The sequence below is a fragment of the Scyliorhinus canicula genome, chromosome 15, assembly GCF_902713615.1.
Source record: "Scyliorhinus canicula chromosome 15, sScyCan1.1, whole genome shotgun sequence".
Lineage (NCBI taxonomy): Eukaryota > Metazoa > Chordata > Chondrichthyes > Carcharhiniformes > Scyliorhinidae > Scyliorhinus > Scyliorhinus canicula.
Window position 1 is genome coordinate 33,154,769 of NC_052160.1, and position 17,848 is coordinate 33,172,616.

The following is a 17,848-nucleotide window of genomic DNA, read 5'->3' on the forward strand; positions in this document are numbered from 1 at the left end:
TTCTTCCGGTTTGGGAGAATCGCGCCCGCGGAGTCTCCGAATGAGGAGCTCCTGAAGGAGCGTCAGAGACTTCAGATGGATTTTGGGCTGCTTTCCACAGGCAAGGCGGAGGGACAGCTGAGGAGGGTAAAAGGGGCAGTATGTGAAGATGGGCAGAAAGCTAGCAGGATGCTGGCACATCAGCTGAGGAAGCAGGAGGCGGCGAGAGAAATAGGAAAAATTAAGAATGTGAGGGGGAAAGTAGGGAGGGACCCAGGGGCGATTAATGACGTGTTTCGTGAATTCTATAGTCGTTTATGAGTCAGAACCCCCTGCGGGGGAGGAGGGAATGAACCAATTCCTGGAGAGGCTAAGTTCCCGCAGGCAGTTGCGGAGCTGGTGGAAGTCTTGGGGGCCCAATTGGGCTTGATGAAGTGATAGACGGATTGGGGGCAATGCAATCAGGTAAGGCCACGGAACCTGACGGATTCCCAGTGGAATTTTATAAGAAGTTTTCGGGGCTAGTGGGACCGCTATTGGTTAAGGCTTTCAATTAATCCAAGGATTTAGGAGTGCTTCCCCCAATGCTATCATAACCATCAATCTCTCTCATCCAGAAGCGAGATAAGGACCCGGAGAGCTGTGGATTGTCTGTTTCTCATACACCTCGGTGAAGCAACGTGTAATACCTTTTGTGGTCTTTTAATGTAAGTTACTACAACAAGCAGGCTTTCTTTATAATATTTAAAAATCAGGATCAACTGAATATCCTTCTTGCAGGATTGAAGGAGCTGGAAGCATAGTATGGGCTGGAGCAGGGGAAAATGTTTAGACACCTGTAGGTTTGAGATTTTGCCAGAAAGGAGATACAGAGCTTCCCGGTGGAGCTGGCCCGGGGGGGGGGGGGGGGGGGGGGGGGGGGGCGCGCACGGCACTAATCACGTTCATATGTTTTGGTCCTGTCCAGTGCTAGAGGATTACTGGAAGGAGGTTTTGAGGGTAATTTCTGAAGTGGTGCATGTGAAACGGGACTCGGGCCCCTGGGAGGCCATATTCGGGGTGTCGGACCAGCTAGGGTTGGAAACGGGTGTGGAGGCAGATGTTGTAGCCTTTGCCTTGTTGATTCCCCAAAGGCAGATCCTGATAGGTTGGAGAGCAGCCCCTCCACCCTGTTCCCGGACGTGGCGGGGGGGACTTGTTGGAATTCTTGACCCTTGAGAAGGTTAAGTTTGAACTGAGGGGAAGACTGGAGGGGTTCTACAATTCATGGGCATTATTCATTATGCACTTTCAAGAACTGGATAACATTGAACATTAGTTGGGGCGTGTGGGTGGGATGGTTGGGGGAGGAGGACTTTGTGTGTTAATGGCGACTATGGGTAATCCCAAATTCCTTTTCATCATTTGTTTGCGTGAACATGCGGGCTAATGTTTGGGGTTTGGTGGGAGGATGGGATTGTTGTTATTGATATGGGGATTGACATATTTGTTACTGATTATTGTTTGTTGTTGGTGGGTGTAAATTTGGGAGAAAATGTGAAAAAGGAGAATAAATGTTTTTTTTTAAAACTGAATATCCTTCACAGTTACATAAACAATTTCTTCCAAATCTACCAAGGATCCTTGTAAAATATAAAAGAATTCATAATCTTTAAGTTAAATTGGACAGATGTCCAATTGAACTTTTGTCATACAATACACAGTAACCAATGGCAGTGTGCGAAGGTGGTGGAGTAGTGGCATTGTCGCTGGACTAGTAATCCAGAGACCCAGGATAATTTGGGGACTGGGGTTCAAATCCCAATAGCAGATGGTGAAATTTGAATTCACTAAAAGTCTGGAATTAGACTTTTAATTCCATGAAACCCATCTGGCTCACTAATGTGCTTCAGGGAAGAAAATCTGCCACCCTTACCTGGTCTGGTTTACAGCAATGTGGTTGACTCTCGGCTGAAGGGCAATTAGGAATGGGCAATAAATGCTGGCCCAGTCAGTGATGCCCACATCCCATGAACTAATAGAAGGAAAAAGAGTAGTTTGGTGTCGTTATTATAGTGTTCTAAAGTATTGGGTTCTTTCCAATCTCAAACCAACATCTAATAAATAGAATAGAAAGTCTGGTCTCTATTTATTTCTGCCAACAGGTGTAGGAAACCTGCCCTTCGTCTTTTTCAGAAAGTATTCATTTCCTCAATTCTTTTCCTTGTTTTTCAAATAGATTGGCTCAACTCGCTAGCTAACCATGTGGCAGAAAAATCGCCATTTCTGGAAGAATGATTGGCCGAGACATCTGCTGTGCCCCAGACCACTGAGTAACCACCTAAATGTAAAAGCTGAAAAAAGCTGTAAAACCTAGGTTACATTTTGTATCATATAATTTCTTAGCATTGAATGAGAGAATACTCACGGGGCAGAGAAAACTTCAGGTTGTGCTGCAATATGTAAGTAAGTTGCCGAGAGAGGAGAGTGGAAGCCATGTTAGATTTCAAGGACAGAAGGTTCACAGGCAGTGCAATTCAGATTCCCAGCCGACAGCTCTGTAGAGGAAGAAACAAACAACATCTTCAAGAGGGGCTCGTCATTTTGTCCGCGTTGCACGGAGTGATTTTCAGTGCCCATTTGTGATGTTTTACTCTAATTTTGTGCTGCATAGGTTTCTTCCCCAAGCAATTCTGCTAAATACAAATCTACATACAGGTCTTGCATTAGAGAAAACAAAGTCAATATGCAATCATGCTGCTAGGTGGAAGACCGACACTACATGCAACAGCTTTATGCTTTAGGCAACATCAGAATTGCAGTTGGAGTCACAGAAATCTTCACTTCAACCGTGCATTTAGAGAAAAGGCTTTGAAGAATTATTTATTTCTTTCAATGCACCAGAAGTTTTCTTGGCATGTTAAATCATCAATTTTCACAGCATTCATTCACAAAATAGGATGTTTTATTGATTGCTTTTATTAATTATGACTGATTAATGAACAGCCGTCTTGTTGTCACGATCCCAGCTGAAGTTATAACTGGATGGGAACCCTGGCTCAAAAGACTATAAGTTTAATCTTTTTTTTAAATAAAACGGGGAGGAACAGAGCCACAGTGCTGCTAATTAGTTTTGACAAGGAAAGAAACATTTATTAAACATGAAAGATTGGATTATTATGCCATACTCCCTTACTTCCCATTATCTTAACAAATATACACAGGTTTAAAGATTAACATGGATTACAAAGGACATCTTAAGCTACAGTGGTCTCATTAACACAAAAAAGTCCCTTTTTAAGTGCACAAGTAGACTGTGGTCAAATACACACACTCGGCTCTGAACCCAAGTTAATGTCTGTGAATTTTCTCCTTGTGCACTGTAAGGAGATGCTTGGAAACTTCTCTTAATTTGCTAGTTTCTCCAGTTCTCTAGTTTCCTTAACTAGCTGCTCTTCAGATGTTTGCATTTGTTTTCTTAACCGTTACTCAGTGGTACAGCTTTTCCTCTAGCAAAGCTAAGAGAGATGTTCCCTCTCGAGCCTTCTAAACCAACTGATCTGGCTTCCAGTTAAAACTAAGAACAAAGGAAAGTGGCCTCCTGTTGCTTAGCAATGCCTCTGCTGTTTCTATTTATTGTTCACAGCATCCCTCTCCATAAACGCAATAGAAACGCAGTTGGAACTTAACCAACTTCACACATACAAACACCTTTGACCAGCATAAATCTTAACTACATGCTACCCTTCCAGGTACAGAAACATTAAAATAAACACACTTAAAACTATACCTTGCCATGTAAATATATATAAATAGCTTTAATGAATAGTTGAATGAGATAAGTTCTTAGTAAAGAGCAAAACAGATCAATTTTGGGTGAAAGGGAAATGTAATATTTTATGATCAGAGCTGAGTGATGACTGTGGCATAGAAAAAAATGTTACTTTACTTCCATCACTAATTTTCAGAATCAAGTAAATTCTGAATAAATTCCATCTATTCCATCCAACAAACGTTTTTCCACTAACAGGGTTGGTTGGCACAGTGTAATTGACCCCTGTGCCATCCGTGGCCTGGCCCCTCAAGTGCACTCCTGAAGGACTGCAGGATCCCAGGCCACTGACATCTCTGGCCGAAGACCAAAGAAAAACAATATGCCTTACTCCTCTATTGCTCCTGTGTGACATTACCATTTCCCACATCTATCATTAGAGAACTAAAATACGTGCAGCAGCATTTGTTAATTCAGGTTGCTTCAGTAACTATCCTTTCAAATGTAAGCTCATTAATTTAGCTCCTTCAGCTGCAACTTTTCCAAGCTAATTCTCTTGCTGATGTTGTTAACCCAAGCAATCATATTCCCTTGTGTAGAAGATGTAACTATACAAATGTGGTCAAAAAGGAAGATAATTTTTATTACCAATCTGAGTCTAGCTCCTACGTAAAGTGAAAAATTACAAAAACACGGGGTGGGATTTTCTGGCCCTTCCCACCAGCGGGGATCTCTGTCGCGCCAAAGGCAACCCCATGTGGTGGCACGGGCAAGCCACTCAAAACATCTTGTTGCCTTCTGCGGGACAGGAAGATCTTGTCAGCGCCCAATTGTGAGTCACCTACACCGCCAGAAAGCTCAGCGCTGCGACTGAAAATCTGTCTGAGGCCAAGCAGGGGGAATTCCCAGCAGAAATGCATATAACGAATAGTTACAAAAGTTATGTGATCACATTTAAACTGACGAGTGCATTATACAAAGAATGCGGAAGATCTAGACCAGAATTTAAAGAATAACGTTCAACTGTTAATCGTCCGATTAAAACCATATTGCTTCCCCAGAAGAATAATTTTTTTTTAAAATAATTTTTATTGAGAAATTTTGATTTTATACAACAATAACGCACCTTAGTAAAATACCGAAAATAACAATATTAACAATCATATACATTCGCCCCATCCCCATGAACAACCCACAGCATTTATTAAACAACAACGCATATTAACACACCCTATGAAGTTACAGGCAATAAACCTACATAATGCACAACCACCCCCCCCCCCCCCCCCCCCCCCCCCCCCCCCCCCCCCCCCCCCCCCCCTTCCCCCCCATCCCCCCCCCCCCCCCCCCCCCCCCCCGCCCGGGTTGCTGCTGCTATTGACCCAGTTACCTATCTCTGAGCCAGGAAGTCCAGAAAAGGCTGCCACCGTTTATAGAACCCTTGTGTTGATCCTCTCAGGGCAAATTTGACCTTTTCCAATTTTATAAATCCCGCCATGTCACTGATCCAGGTCTCCACGCTTGGGGGCCTCGCATCCTTCCACTGTAGCAGAATCCTTCGATGGGCTACTAGGGACGCAAAGGCCAGGACCCCGGCCTCTTTCGCCTCCTGCACTTCCGGCTCCACCCCAACCCCAAAAATCGCGAGTCCCCACCCTGGCTTGACCCTGGATCCAACCACCCTCGACACCGTCCCCGCCACCCCCTTCCAGAATTCTTCCAGTGCTGGGCATGCCCAGAACATATGGGCGTGGTTCGCAGGACTCCCCGAACATCTGGTGCACCTGTCCTCACCCCCGAAGAACCTACTCATCCTAGTCCCGGACATGTGGGCCCGGTGCAGCACCTTAAATTGGATGAGACTAAGCCTCGCACATGAGGAGGAAGAGTTGACTCTCTCCAAGGCCTCCGCCCAAGTCCCGTCCTCTATCTGCTCCCCGAGTTCCTCCTCCCATTTAGCCTTCAGCTCCTCCACTGACGACTCCTCCACCTCCTGCATTACCTTATAGATGTCAGACACCTTCCCCTCTCCTACCCACACCCCCGAAGCACTCTGTCCATCGTCCCCTGCGAGGGCAGCAAAGGGAATCCCTCTACCTGTCGCCTAGCAAACGCCTTTACCTGCAGGTATCTGAACATGTTCCCCTGGGGAAGGCCAAATTTATCTTCCAGTTCCCCCAGGCCCGCAAACCTCCCGCCAATAAACAGGTCCCTCAATTTGCTGATGCCCGCCCTTTGCCATCCCCTGAATCCCCCATCCGTGTTCCCCGGGATGAACCGATGGTTGCCACCCAGTGGAGCCTCCATCGAGCCCCCTGTTTCCCCCCGATGCCGTCTCCACTGTCCCCAGATTCTTAGGGTCGCCGCCACCACCGGGCTTGTGGTAACCCTCTTGGGGGAGAGCGGCAACGGTGCCGTTACCATGGCACCCAGGCTCGTACCCCTACATGACGCCATCTCCATTCTTTTCCACGCCGCCCCTCCCCCCTCCATCACCCATTTACGCACCATTGACACATTGGCTGCCCAATAGTACCCCAGAAGGTTGGGCAGCGCCAGCCCGCCTCTATCCCTTCCTCGCTCCAGGAACACCCTCCTCACTCTCGGAGTCCCATGTGCCCACACAAAGCTCAGAATACTGCCGGTCACTCTCCTAAAGAAGGCCCTGGGGATAAATATGGGCAGGCACTGAAAAAGGAACAAGAACCTCGGAAGCACTGTCATTTTGACGGACTGCACCCTCCCCGCCAACGACAATGGCAGCATGTCCCACCTCCTGAACTCCTCCTCCATCTGATCTACCAGTCTGGTAAAGTTATGCTTGTGGAGAGTCCCCCAGTCCCTGGCCACTTGCACCCCCAGGTACCTAAAGCTCTCCCCTGCCCTCCTAAGCGGGAGCCTACCAATTCCTTCCTCCTGGTCTCCAGGGTGCACCACAAACACCTCGCTCTTGCCTAAGTTTAATTTATAACCTGAGAAGGTCCCAAACTCGGCCATCACTCCCGGCATCCCTCCCACCGGGTCCGCCACATACAGTAACAGGTCGTCGGCATACAACGACACCCTATGTTCCTCTCCACCTCGCACCAAGCCTCTCCACCTCTCTGAATCTCTCAATGCCATCGCCAGCGGCTCGATTGCCAGTGCAAACAACAAGGGGGACAAGGGGCAACCCTGCCTAGTCCCTCGGTAAAGCCGGAAGTACTCCGACCTCCTCCTATTCGTGGCCACGCACGCCATCGGGGCCTCATATAGCAGCCTTACCCATCTAATGAACCCTTCACCAAATCCAAACCTCCCCAACACCTCCCATAGGTACCCCCACTCCACTCTATCGAAGGCCTTCTCCGCATCCAGCGCCACCACTATCTCTGCCTCCCCCTCAATCGCCGGCATCATAATGACATTCAGCAATCTCCGCACATTCGTGTTCAGCTGCCTTCCCTTCACAAAACCTGTCTGGTCCTCATGCACAACCCCTGGCACACAGTCCTCTATCCTGGTGGCCAGGATTTTTGCCAGCACCTTAGCATCCACGTTGAGGAGAGATATGGGCCTGTATGAACCACACTGCTGGGGGTCCTTGTCCTTCTTTAAAATTAACGAGATCAGTGCCCGTGACATCGTCGGGGGCAAAGTCCCCCCTTCCCACGCTTCGTTGAGTGTCCGCACCAGCAAGGGGCCCACTAGGTCCACAAACTTTTTATAAAATTCCACCGGGAACCCATCCGGCCCCGGTGCCTTCCCTGACTGCATCTGCCCGATCCCCTTAACTAGCTCCTCCAGCTCAATCGGCGCACCCAGCCCCTCCACCTTCTCCTCCTGCACCTTCGGGAAAGAAAGCCCGTCGAGGAACCTCTTCATTCCCCTCCTCTCCCCCGTTGGCTCCGACCGGTACAGTTCCCCGTAAAAGTCCTTGAAGACCTCATTCACCTCTACCCCCTTCCGCACCACATTCCCACTCTTGTCTCTCACTCCAGCAATCTCCTTAGCCGCATCCCGCTTACGGAGCTGATGAGCCAGCATCCTACTCGCCTTTTCACCATGTTCGTACACTGCCCCTTGTGCCTTCCTCCACTGTGCCTCCGCCTTTCTAGTGGTCAGCAAATCAAATTTAGCCTGCAGGCTGCGCCTCTCCCCCAACAGTCCCTCCTCTGGTGCCTCTGCATACCTCCTGTCCACCTCCAGCATCTTTCTCACCAGTCTATCCCTCTCACTCCTCTCGCTCCTCTCCCTGTGTGCCCGGATGGATATCAGCTCCCCACGAATTACTGCCTTCGGGGCTTCCCAGACCATCCCCACCTGAACCTCAAGGTACCCCTCAATACTTGCCCGGACCCTCCTACACACCTCCTCCTCCGCCAACAACCCCACATCCAACCGCCACAACGGACGTTGGTCTCGCACCTCTCCCATCTCCAACTCTATCCAATGCGGAGCGTGGTCGGAGATTGCAATGGCCGAATACTCGGCCTCCTCCACTCTCGGAATCAGTCCCCTACTCACCACGAAGAAATCTATCCGAGAGTAGACCCTATGTACGTGGGAGAAGAAAGAGTACTCGCGTGCCCTCGGCCTTACAAACCTCCATGGATCCACCCCACCCATCTGGTCCATAAACCCTCTCAGTACCTTGGCCGCCGCCGGCCTCCTACCCGTCCTAGAGCTGGACCGATCCAGTGAAGGATCCAACACCGTATTAAAGTCCCCCCCTATGATCAGACCTCCGCCTCCAGATCCGGGATCCGTCCCAACATACGCCTCATAAAGCCCGCATCGTCCCAATTTGGGGCATACACACTAGCCAGTACCACCTTCTCTCCTTGTAGCCTGCCCCTAACCATCACATACCTACCCCCCTTATCCGCCACCACCTCCGATGCCTCAAACAACACATTTTTCCCCACCAGAATCGCCACTCCCCGGTTCCTCACATCCAACCCCGAGTGGAAACCTGCCCCACCCATCCCTTCCTCAGGCGGACCTGGTCCGCCACCCTCAGGTGGGTCTCCTGAAGCATTGCCACATCCGCCTTTAGCCCCTTCAGGTGAGCCAGTACCCTCGACCGCTTCACCGGCCCATTCAACCCTCTCACATTCCAGGTGACCAACTGGATCAGAGGGCGTCCCGCCCCCCTCCCCCGTCGGCTAGCCATAGCCCGTTGACTGCCCGCCCCAGGCCAGCCCCCAGAAAGCCCGCGGTTTCGCACTGCTCCACCACACCCTTCTGACGCAGCTCCCAAATATCAGCCCCACTCCATACCCCCACTCCGACATAGAATACAACATACCCCCCCGACCCTCCCCTCAAGATACACAGCCCAGACAATGTCCCACAGCACAAAAACAAAAACATAGCAGAACAACCCCTCCGTAAATAACCATATCAAAATTGCAAAAGTACTAAAACAAGAAGAAAACAACAGAAGAAAAAGAGAACACAGCAACAGCAGAATCCAGCACTAATATCTTACAGCCGACCTCGCAACCCCCAACCCCTAGTTCAAGTCCAGTTTCTCCGTCCGCACGAAGGCCCACGCCTCCTCCGGGGAATCGAAATAATAATGCCGGTCCGAATAAGTACCCACAGGCGCTGCGGGCGGCAACATTCCGAACTTTATCTTTTTTCTATAAAGCACGTCTTTCGTCCGATTAAATCCGGACCGCCGCTTAGCCACCTCCGCACTCCAGTCCTGGTAGATCCGCACTACCCCATTCTCCCAATTGCTGCTCTTCACCTTCTTGGCCCAGCGCAGCACGCACTCCCGATCACTGAACCGGTGGAACCTCACCAGCACCGCACGCGGGGGTTCATCTTCCTTGGGCCTCCTGGCCGGCACCCTGTGCGCTCCCTCCAGCTCCACGGGCAGATGGAGAGATCCGGCCCCCACTAGCGAATTCAGCATTACAGCCACATAGGCTGTCAGGTCCGATCCCTCCAGCCCCTCTGCAAGGCCCAAGATCCGCAGGTTTTTCCGCCTCATGCGGTGAGCCAGCTCCTCAAAGCGTTCCTGCCACTTCTTGTGGAGTGCTTCGTGCCCCTCCACCTTACTCACGAGGACCACGGCCTCTTCCTCTCGTTCAATGGCCTGCGTCTGTAACTTCTTGATGGCAGCACCCTGGGTGGACTGAATCTCTGACAGCCTTCTGTTTGTTTCCTGCAGAGAGCTCAGTACTCATCCTTGAATTCTTTAAAGCAGCGCAGGAGATCAGTTTGTTGTTTCTGGGCCCAGAGTCTCCACTCCTCTGGAGCTTTGTCGGTGGCCATCTTGGATCCCTTCCCCCGTTTTTTCTGAGGAGCTGCTGCTGTTTTTTCCACCTTTCCACTCCGAGTTCGAGTCATGGACTGCAGGGAAAGTCGTTCAGCACACCTTCCCCCACCGGGAGACGTCGAAAAATTTCCGTTTTGGGCTCTCAAAAGAGCCGAAAAATCTCTTTAAAACGGGAGCTCCCACATGTGTGGCTTACTGCTGCATAACTGCCACTGGAAGAACCCCCAGAAGAATAATTAAAGAAATTCTGGACCAATATACCATTGGTGATAGTGGGTATATTTTAACACTAGGAAGTTCTAATTCCAAGTGTTTCAACACAATGGTTATAATTGCAATCTACAGCCACCAACAAACAGTTTAATCAATATATTTCTAAAATGGGCAAAGTGTCCATAAGACCATAAGACATAGGAGTGGAAGTAAGGCCATTCGGCCCATCGAGTCCACTCCACCATTCAATCATGGCTGATGGGCATTTCAACTCCACCTACCAGCATTCTCCCCATAGCCCTTAATTCCTCGCGACATCAAGAATTTATCTATCTCTGCCTTGAAGCCATTTAGCGTCCCGGCCTCCACTGCACTCCGCGGCAATGAATTCCACAGGCCCACCACTCTCTGGCTGAAGAAATGTCTCCGCATTTCTGTTCTGAATTTACCCCCTCTAATTCTAAGGCTGTGCCCACGGGTCCTCGTCTCCTCGCCTAACGGAAACAGTTTCTTTGCGTCCACCCCTTTCTAAGCCATGTATTATCTTGTAAGTTTCTATTAGATCTCCCCTTAACCTTCTAAACTCCAATGAATACAATCCCAGGATCCTCAGCCGTTCATCATATGTTAGACCCGCCATTCCAGGGATCATCCGTGTGAATCTCCGCTGGACACGCTCCAGTGCCAGTATGTCCTTCTTGAGATCTGGGGCCCAAAACTGAACACAGTACTCCAAATGGGGCCTAACCAGAGCCTTATAAAGGCTCAGTAGCACATTGCTGCTTTTATATTCCAACCCTCTTGAGATAAATGACAACAAACCTGTAATAATCAACTGTCAGAGGTATCAAGAAGGCCTGGCAAAAGTGTCAAGAGGGTCAGTCAAAAGCACCAGTCAGCAAGGGCTGGCAAGCATTTGAAATATTACTCTTCAAATCTTTGAAAAAACTGGAGTGTTGAAAAAAAATCATTGCTTGCTATTTTGTTCTATGATATAAGACTGAGAGCTTCCATTATTGGATTACTGCTGTGTGACTAATTTCACAACCATCCATTATCACAGTCGAGTGCCTGCCATTTCAGTTTGATTGAGAGGTACAAACGGTTATGGACTCTTTGAAGTTTGACTATGAATTCCTGTATAATAAAAGCAAAATACGGCAGGTTCTGGAGATCTAAACTAAAAACAAAGTACTAGGTCTAGCAGCGTCTGTGGATAGAGAAATAGAGGTAACATTTTAAGTCCAATATGATAGTTCTGAAAAAGGCTCGAAACATTAACACTGTTTCTCACTTCACAGATGTTGCTGGACCTGCTGAGTCTTTCCAGCATTGTTTTGTATATCTCAGATTTCTAGCATCTGCAGTATTTTGCTTTAATTTTAGGGTATGAGGGGCTATCGGTGAGGGAACAAGGCATGAGGTGGCATGGATGGAGCACATAGAAAGTGTATAGCAGTGGGCGAGGGGTATAAGGGGTGAGGGCTAGAAGGAATTTTCATGTTATTTTTTTCAATTTTGGACACCGTGCTGGAGCCTCAATGTAGGCCTTCTGCCCCTCAGCTGGTATCCTCCTCCCAATTTCCAGGGTCACCTGCCCCCAATTCTGATCTAGCCTCCCCTCACCCTCCCTGCGCCAGGATCAAAAATCTGACATCCAGGCAGCCATTTTAAACATTGGGGTCGTGGATCCGGGAATTTTCCCCACTCTTTGAACCAGACTCATGGATGGAATCCAAGGCCAGAATGTGGAATCACAACTATGCAGAGAGATTAAACTGGTATAATGTTAACTGAATAGATGGATACTTTTGGACATGAAAACATTATTTATTATTTTCAAGACTTTCAGATTTTTCCATTTACTATGTATAGAGAGTAACCTAGTCCTGATCAGATCTAACCTTTTTCTAAATTAACGCATAAATTCAAAAAACTAATGTTCTTCCACAGCTGATGTTAAATTAATTAATCTAATATGGTTACCCAATTTAACCTTCGCTTCCCTCTTGAACAAGGAAAATAGCGGTATTTTGCATTTTTAACGAGGATGGTCAAAGATCATATGGAGCATAAACATTGCATGGAGCTGTTGGGTGAATGGTTGTTTCTGTGTTGTAAGTACTTTGCAATAGCTTCTGTTCTCTCCTTTCTGACCTCTTGTCAATAGATGGTGGTGCATGCAGTGAATTTCCAATTCAGGGGCGGGATTCTCCAATCCCCCGCCGGGTTGGGGAATCGCCGGGGGGGTGGGGGGGGGGTGAATCCCGCACCCGCCGGCCGCTAAATTCTCCGGCACCGGAGATTCGGCGGGGGCTGGAATTGCACCGCGCTGATCCCCCCCCCCCCGTGATTCTCCGGCCTGCGATGGGCCGAAGTCCCGCTGCTGTAATGCCGGTCCCGCCGGCGTAAATTAAACCACCTCCCTTACCGACGGGACCAGGCTGCGCAGGTGGGCTCCGGGGTCCTGGCCGGGGGGGGGGGGGGGGGGGCGCGGGGCGATCTGGCACCGGGGGGATGCCCCCACGGTGGCCTGACCCATGATCATGGCCCACCGATCTGCGGGTAGGCCTGTGCCGTGGGGGCACTCTTTCCCCTCCGCGTCGGCCGTGTCAGCCCCTGCAATGGCCGATGTGGAGCTGACCCCACCTGCACATGCGCGGGGATGATGTCGGCAGCCACTGGCACCCCCGCGCATGCGCGTCCTTCCGCCGGCTGGCGGAGTCCCTTCGGCCCCGGCTGGCATGGCGCCAAAGGCCTTTCCCGCCGGCCGGCGGAGCGCAAACCACTCCGGCGCCGGCCTAGCCCCTAAATGTGAGAGCTTGGCCCCTAAAGGTGCGGAGGATTCCGCACCTTTGGGGCGGCCCGACGCCGGAGTGGTTCACGCTACTCCATCCCTCCGGGACCCCCCCCCCCTCCTCCGCCCCGCCGGGTAGGGGAGAATCACGCCCCAGGTTTCCTCATTCCTTTTTCTGATTCACTCATTACTATATTGTGCCCTTGCCTCAAACAGGAAAACATTTTCCCTAATTTCCACCCCACAGTCACAGAACCACACAGTGCAGAATAGGTCCTGTGGCCCATCGGGTCTGCACCGAAGCATGAAAAGAAACCTGACCTACTTACCTAATCCAATTTGCCAGCACTTGGTCCTTGGCCTTGAATGTTATGATGTGCCAAGTGCTCATTCAGTTACTTTTTAAAAGGCTGTGAGGCAACCTGCCTCTATCACCCTCCCAGGCAGTGCATTCCTGACCGTCACCACCCTCTGGGTAAAAACGTTTTTTCTCACATCCCCACTAAGCCTCCAGCCCCTCAGCTTGAAATTCTGTCCCTTCGTGACTGACCTTCACCTAATGGGAACAGCTGCTCCCTACCCACCCTGTCCACGACATCATAATCTTGTACACCTTGATCAGGCTCAGTTTTCTCTGCTCCCACAAAAATAACCCAAGCCTATCCAACCTCTCTTCATAACTTAATTGCTCCATCCTAGGCAACATCCCGGTGAATCTCCTCTACACCCCCTCCAGTGCAATCACATCCTTTCTATGATGCAGCGACCAGAACTGCACACAGTACTCCAGCTGTGGCCTCACCAAACTTCTATACAACTCCAACATGACCTCCTTGCTTTTGTAATCTATGCCTCGATTGATAAAGGAACGTGTCCCATATGCCCTTTTCACCTGCATTTCAGCCTTTAGAGATCTATGGATAAATAAGCCATGGTCCATTTGTTCCTCAGAACTTCCCAGTGTCAGACCATTCATTGAATACTTACTTGGCAAATTGCGCTTTCCAAAGTGTATCACCTCACACTTTTCAGAGTTAAATTCCACCTACCACTTATCTGCCCACTTGACCATCCCTTCTATACCAACCTCACTGTTAACCATCCGGTCAATCTTTGCATCCTCCACAAATTTACTGATCCTAACTCCAGATAGTCATCTATGTAATTTAAATAAATTTACAAACCATAGGGGACCCAGCACACTATCAGGTACACCACTGGACACTGGCTTCCAGTCACTAAAGCAGCCATCTGTCATCACACTGTCTCCTACAACTAAGCCAATTTTAAATCCACCTTACCAAGTTACCCTCTGTCCCATGTGCATTTGCCTTCTTTATAAGTATCCCATGTGGGACCTTGTCAACGGCTTTGCTGAAATCCATATCAACTGCATTACCCTCATCTACACACCTGGTCACCTCGTCAAAAAATTCAATCAAATTTGTTAGGCATGACTGCCCTCTGCCAAAGCCATGCTCACTATCCCCGATCAAACCTTGCCTCTCCAAGTGGATATAGATCCTCACCGTCAGAATTTCCTCCAATAGTTTCCCTACCACTGATGTGAGACTTACTGGTCTGTCATTCCCTGGCATATAGCTGCAACCATTCTTAAATAGTGGAACTATGTTAGCTGTTCTCTATTCCTCTAGCACCTCTCCCATGGCCAGAGAGAAATTAAAAATATGGGTCCGTGCCCTTGCAATCTCCTTCTTCACCTCGCACAGCAGCCTGGCATACAATTCATCCAGACCTGGAGATATGTCCACATTTAAGTCTGCCAACACGTCCATTCCCTTATCACTCCCTGCGCAAATTTGCTCAAGAACCTCAAAGTCTCTCTCCCCAAGTTCCATGCCCACCTCCTCATTCTCTTGCGTGAAGACAGATGTGAAATATTCATTCAATGCCCTACCAATGTCCTCTGGCTCCACAGACAGATAGCCCCCTTAGTCCTTAATGGAACCTACCTTTTCCCCTGTTATCCTCTTCCCATTGAAATACTTATGGAATATCTTGGGGTTTTACCAGCCAGAGCTTTCTTATAGCCCCTCTTTGCTCTCCGAATTACTTTCTTGAGCTCCACTCTGCATTTGTATACGCTGCTGATTTTCTCCATCTGTACTTGCTAAAAGCCTCTCTTTTCTTTTTCATCATATCCTGAATATACCTGGTCATTCATAGTTCTCTGGGCTTGTTACTCCTTCCTATCAACCTGGAGGGAACATGTTGGGCCTGTACACTCCCCATTTCTTTTATGAACGCACCCCTACTGTTCTTCTATGGAAGTAGCTCTTCCCAGTCTACCTTGGCCAGATCCTGTCTTATTTTACTAAAATCCACCCTCCCCGATCCAAAACCTTTTTTGCAACTTGTCTCTTTCTTTGTCCACAACAAGCTTAAATTGCACCATATTGTGGTCACTATCCAGGTCGCGGGACCCCAGCTGCATCCTGAACTACCTACCTGTTTCTCTAGTCTGCCTGGTGGTCACCTATTCTCTTCCTTAACTCCCTTCAGCTGTGGTGTGACCACCTAGGTCTTCATGTGCTACATCTCCGATTCTTCCGTACCCTTTTCAATTTCACTTCCACAATCCTGGGATTCGGCTGTCAACCACTGCAAACTTACTAGCTCCGACAACTGAATCTTGCATTCTCACTGCCACTGCCCTTTTCATTCCATGGATTTCAATTTTGCTAAATTATGTCGCATTTTTTCAAACATTATGTACACATCAAGTACACTATCGTCATCAACCCGCTCCATTAGTCCTGTGTTGTAGCTTCACCAGGTTGACACCACATTTTTGGTAAGCCTGGTGTTGTTCCTGGCATGCCTTTCTACTAATAATACTAATCTTTATTGTCACAAGTTGGTTTACATTAACACTGCAATGGGGCAGCACGGTGGCCTAGTGGTTAGCACAACCGCCTCACGGCGCTGAGGTCCCAGGTTCGATCCCGGCTCTGGGTCACTGTCCGTGTGGAGTTTGCACATTCTCCCTGTGTCTGCGTGGGTTTCGCCCCCACAACCCAAAAATGTGCAGAGTAGGTGGATTGGCCACGCTAAATTGCCCCTTAATTGGAAAAAATAATTGGGTAATCTAAATTTATAAAAAAAAAAGAAAAAAAAAAAAAAACACTGCAATGAAGTTACAGTGAAAAGCCCCTAATCGCCACATTCCGGCACCTGTTCGGGTACACAGGAGAAGTCGCAATGTCCAAATTATCTAACAGACTTGTGGGAGGAAACTGGGGCACCCGGAGAAAACCCACGCAGACACGGGGAGAACGTGCAGACTCTGCACAGACAGTGACACCAGCAGGGAATCGAACCTGGGACACTGGTGCTGTGAAGCAACAGTCCTAACCACTGTGCTACCATGCTACTCCTGCACTCTTCATTGAACCAGGGTTGACCCCCTGCCTTGGTGACAATGGTAGAGTGGGGGATATGCCACGCCATGAATTACAGGTTGTGGCTGAGTATAATTCTGCTGCTGATGATGGCCCACAGCGTCTCATGAATGCTCAGTCCTGAGTTGCGCTATCTGTTCCTGAATCTATCCCACTTAGGATGATGGTAGTGCCACACAACACAATGGAGCGTATCCTCAATGGGAAGGCAGGACTTAGTCTCCATAAGGACTGTGCGATGGTCACTCTTACAGATACTGTAGTGGACAGATGCATCTGTGGCAAGCAGGGTGGTGAGGATGTGGTCTTTTAATTTTTCCCCTCTTGTTGGTTCCTTCACCACCTCAAGCAGACCCAGTTCTTTAGGACACGGCCACCCTCAGTGCTTCCTCCAAGTGGTATTCAACATGGAGGAGTACTGTTTCATCAGCCTACGGTGGACGGTACGCGGTAATCAGCAGGATGTTTCCCTGCTCATGTTTGACCTGAAGCCATGAGACTTCATGTTGAGGACTCCCAGGGCAACTCACTCCCACTGATCTGCCACCTCTGCTGAGCCTGTCCTGCCGGTGAGACAGGACATATCGAGGGATGGCGATAGTGGTGTCTGGGACGTTATAATAACCATGGATATGAATATGTCAGGCTGTTGCTTGACAAGTCTATGAGATAGCTCTCCCAATTTTGGCAAAAAGCCCCCAGCTGTTAGAAAGAAGGACTTTGCAGGGTTGAGAGGGTTGGATTTGCCATTGTCGTTTCCAGTGCCTAGATCAATGCTGGGTGGTCCGTCCTGTTTCTTTCTTTTTAAACTTTGTAGCGTTTTTTAAGGCAATCAACAGTGGTTTCATAGGCGTCATTAGACTTTTGATTCCAGTTTTTATTGGGTTCAATTTCCACCGTCTGCCATGGGGACCCTGGATAACTAGTCCAGTGGCAACACCACTAGCCCCCTGCCTCCCCTATCTATGCACACATACACACAATTCTTCCAGAACTGTACTTATTATTTTACACAGTCTTTCCATGTTCTTCCTACTGAAATGAAGCACCTCATACTTCTCCGTATTAACCAACACCTTCACTTATCTGCCTATTCCACCAACTTGTTTGCGTCCTTTTGAAGTTCTACACTGTCCTCCTCCACAGTTTACTATGTTTACAAGTTTTATATCATCCGCAAACTTTGAAATTGTCCCCCATTAGGATCTGGTCTATAGACTACGCTGAGCAATGCAATTGCATCCTTTTTTGTTCCTTAGGCACTCGCCAAATTGATTATGTTCTTGAACCCTCTGTGACATCTCTTTCTTCGGCACTGCAATGCTTGCCTTAACCAATACCTCCACCCTTCCTCATTTTCTTCCTTTCCAATATTTTCTGAATATCTTGTACCCTGGAATATTTAACACCCAGCC

The 17,848-nt window shown here is 48.8% G+C and overlaps 1 protein-coding gene across 3 annotated transcripts in view; it reads right to left on the reverse strand.

Annotated features, from left to right (window-relative positions):
- The window catches only part of abat (4-aminobutyrate aminotransferase), a 225,295-nt gene that overhangs the window by 132,686 nt on the left and 74,761 nt on the right, over positions 1–17,848 (reverse strand). For all 3 annotated transcript variants that reach the window (XM_038821033.1, XM_038821035.1, XM_038821034.1), the window contains exon 2: positions 2,387–2,516. In XM_038821033.1, the coding sequence (XP_038676961.1) occupies positions 2,387–2,456 (70 nt within the window). In that variant the 5' untranslated portion in view covers positions 2,457–2,516. The remainder of the gene's footprint in view (positions 1–2,386; positions 2,517–17,848) is intronic.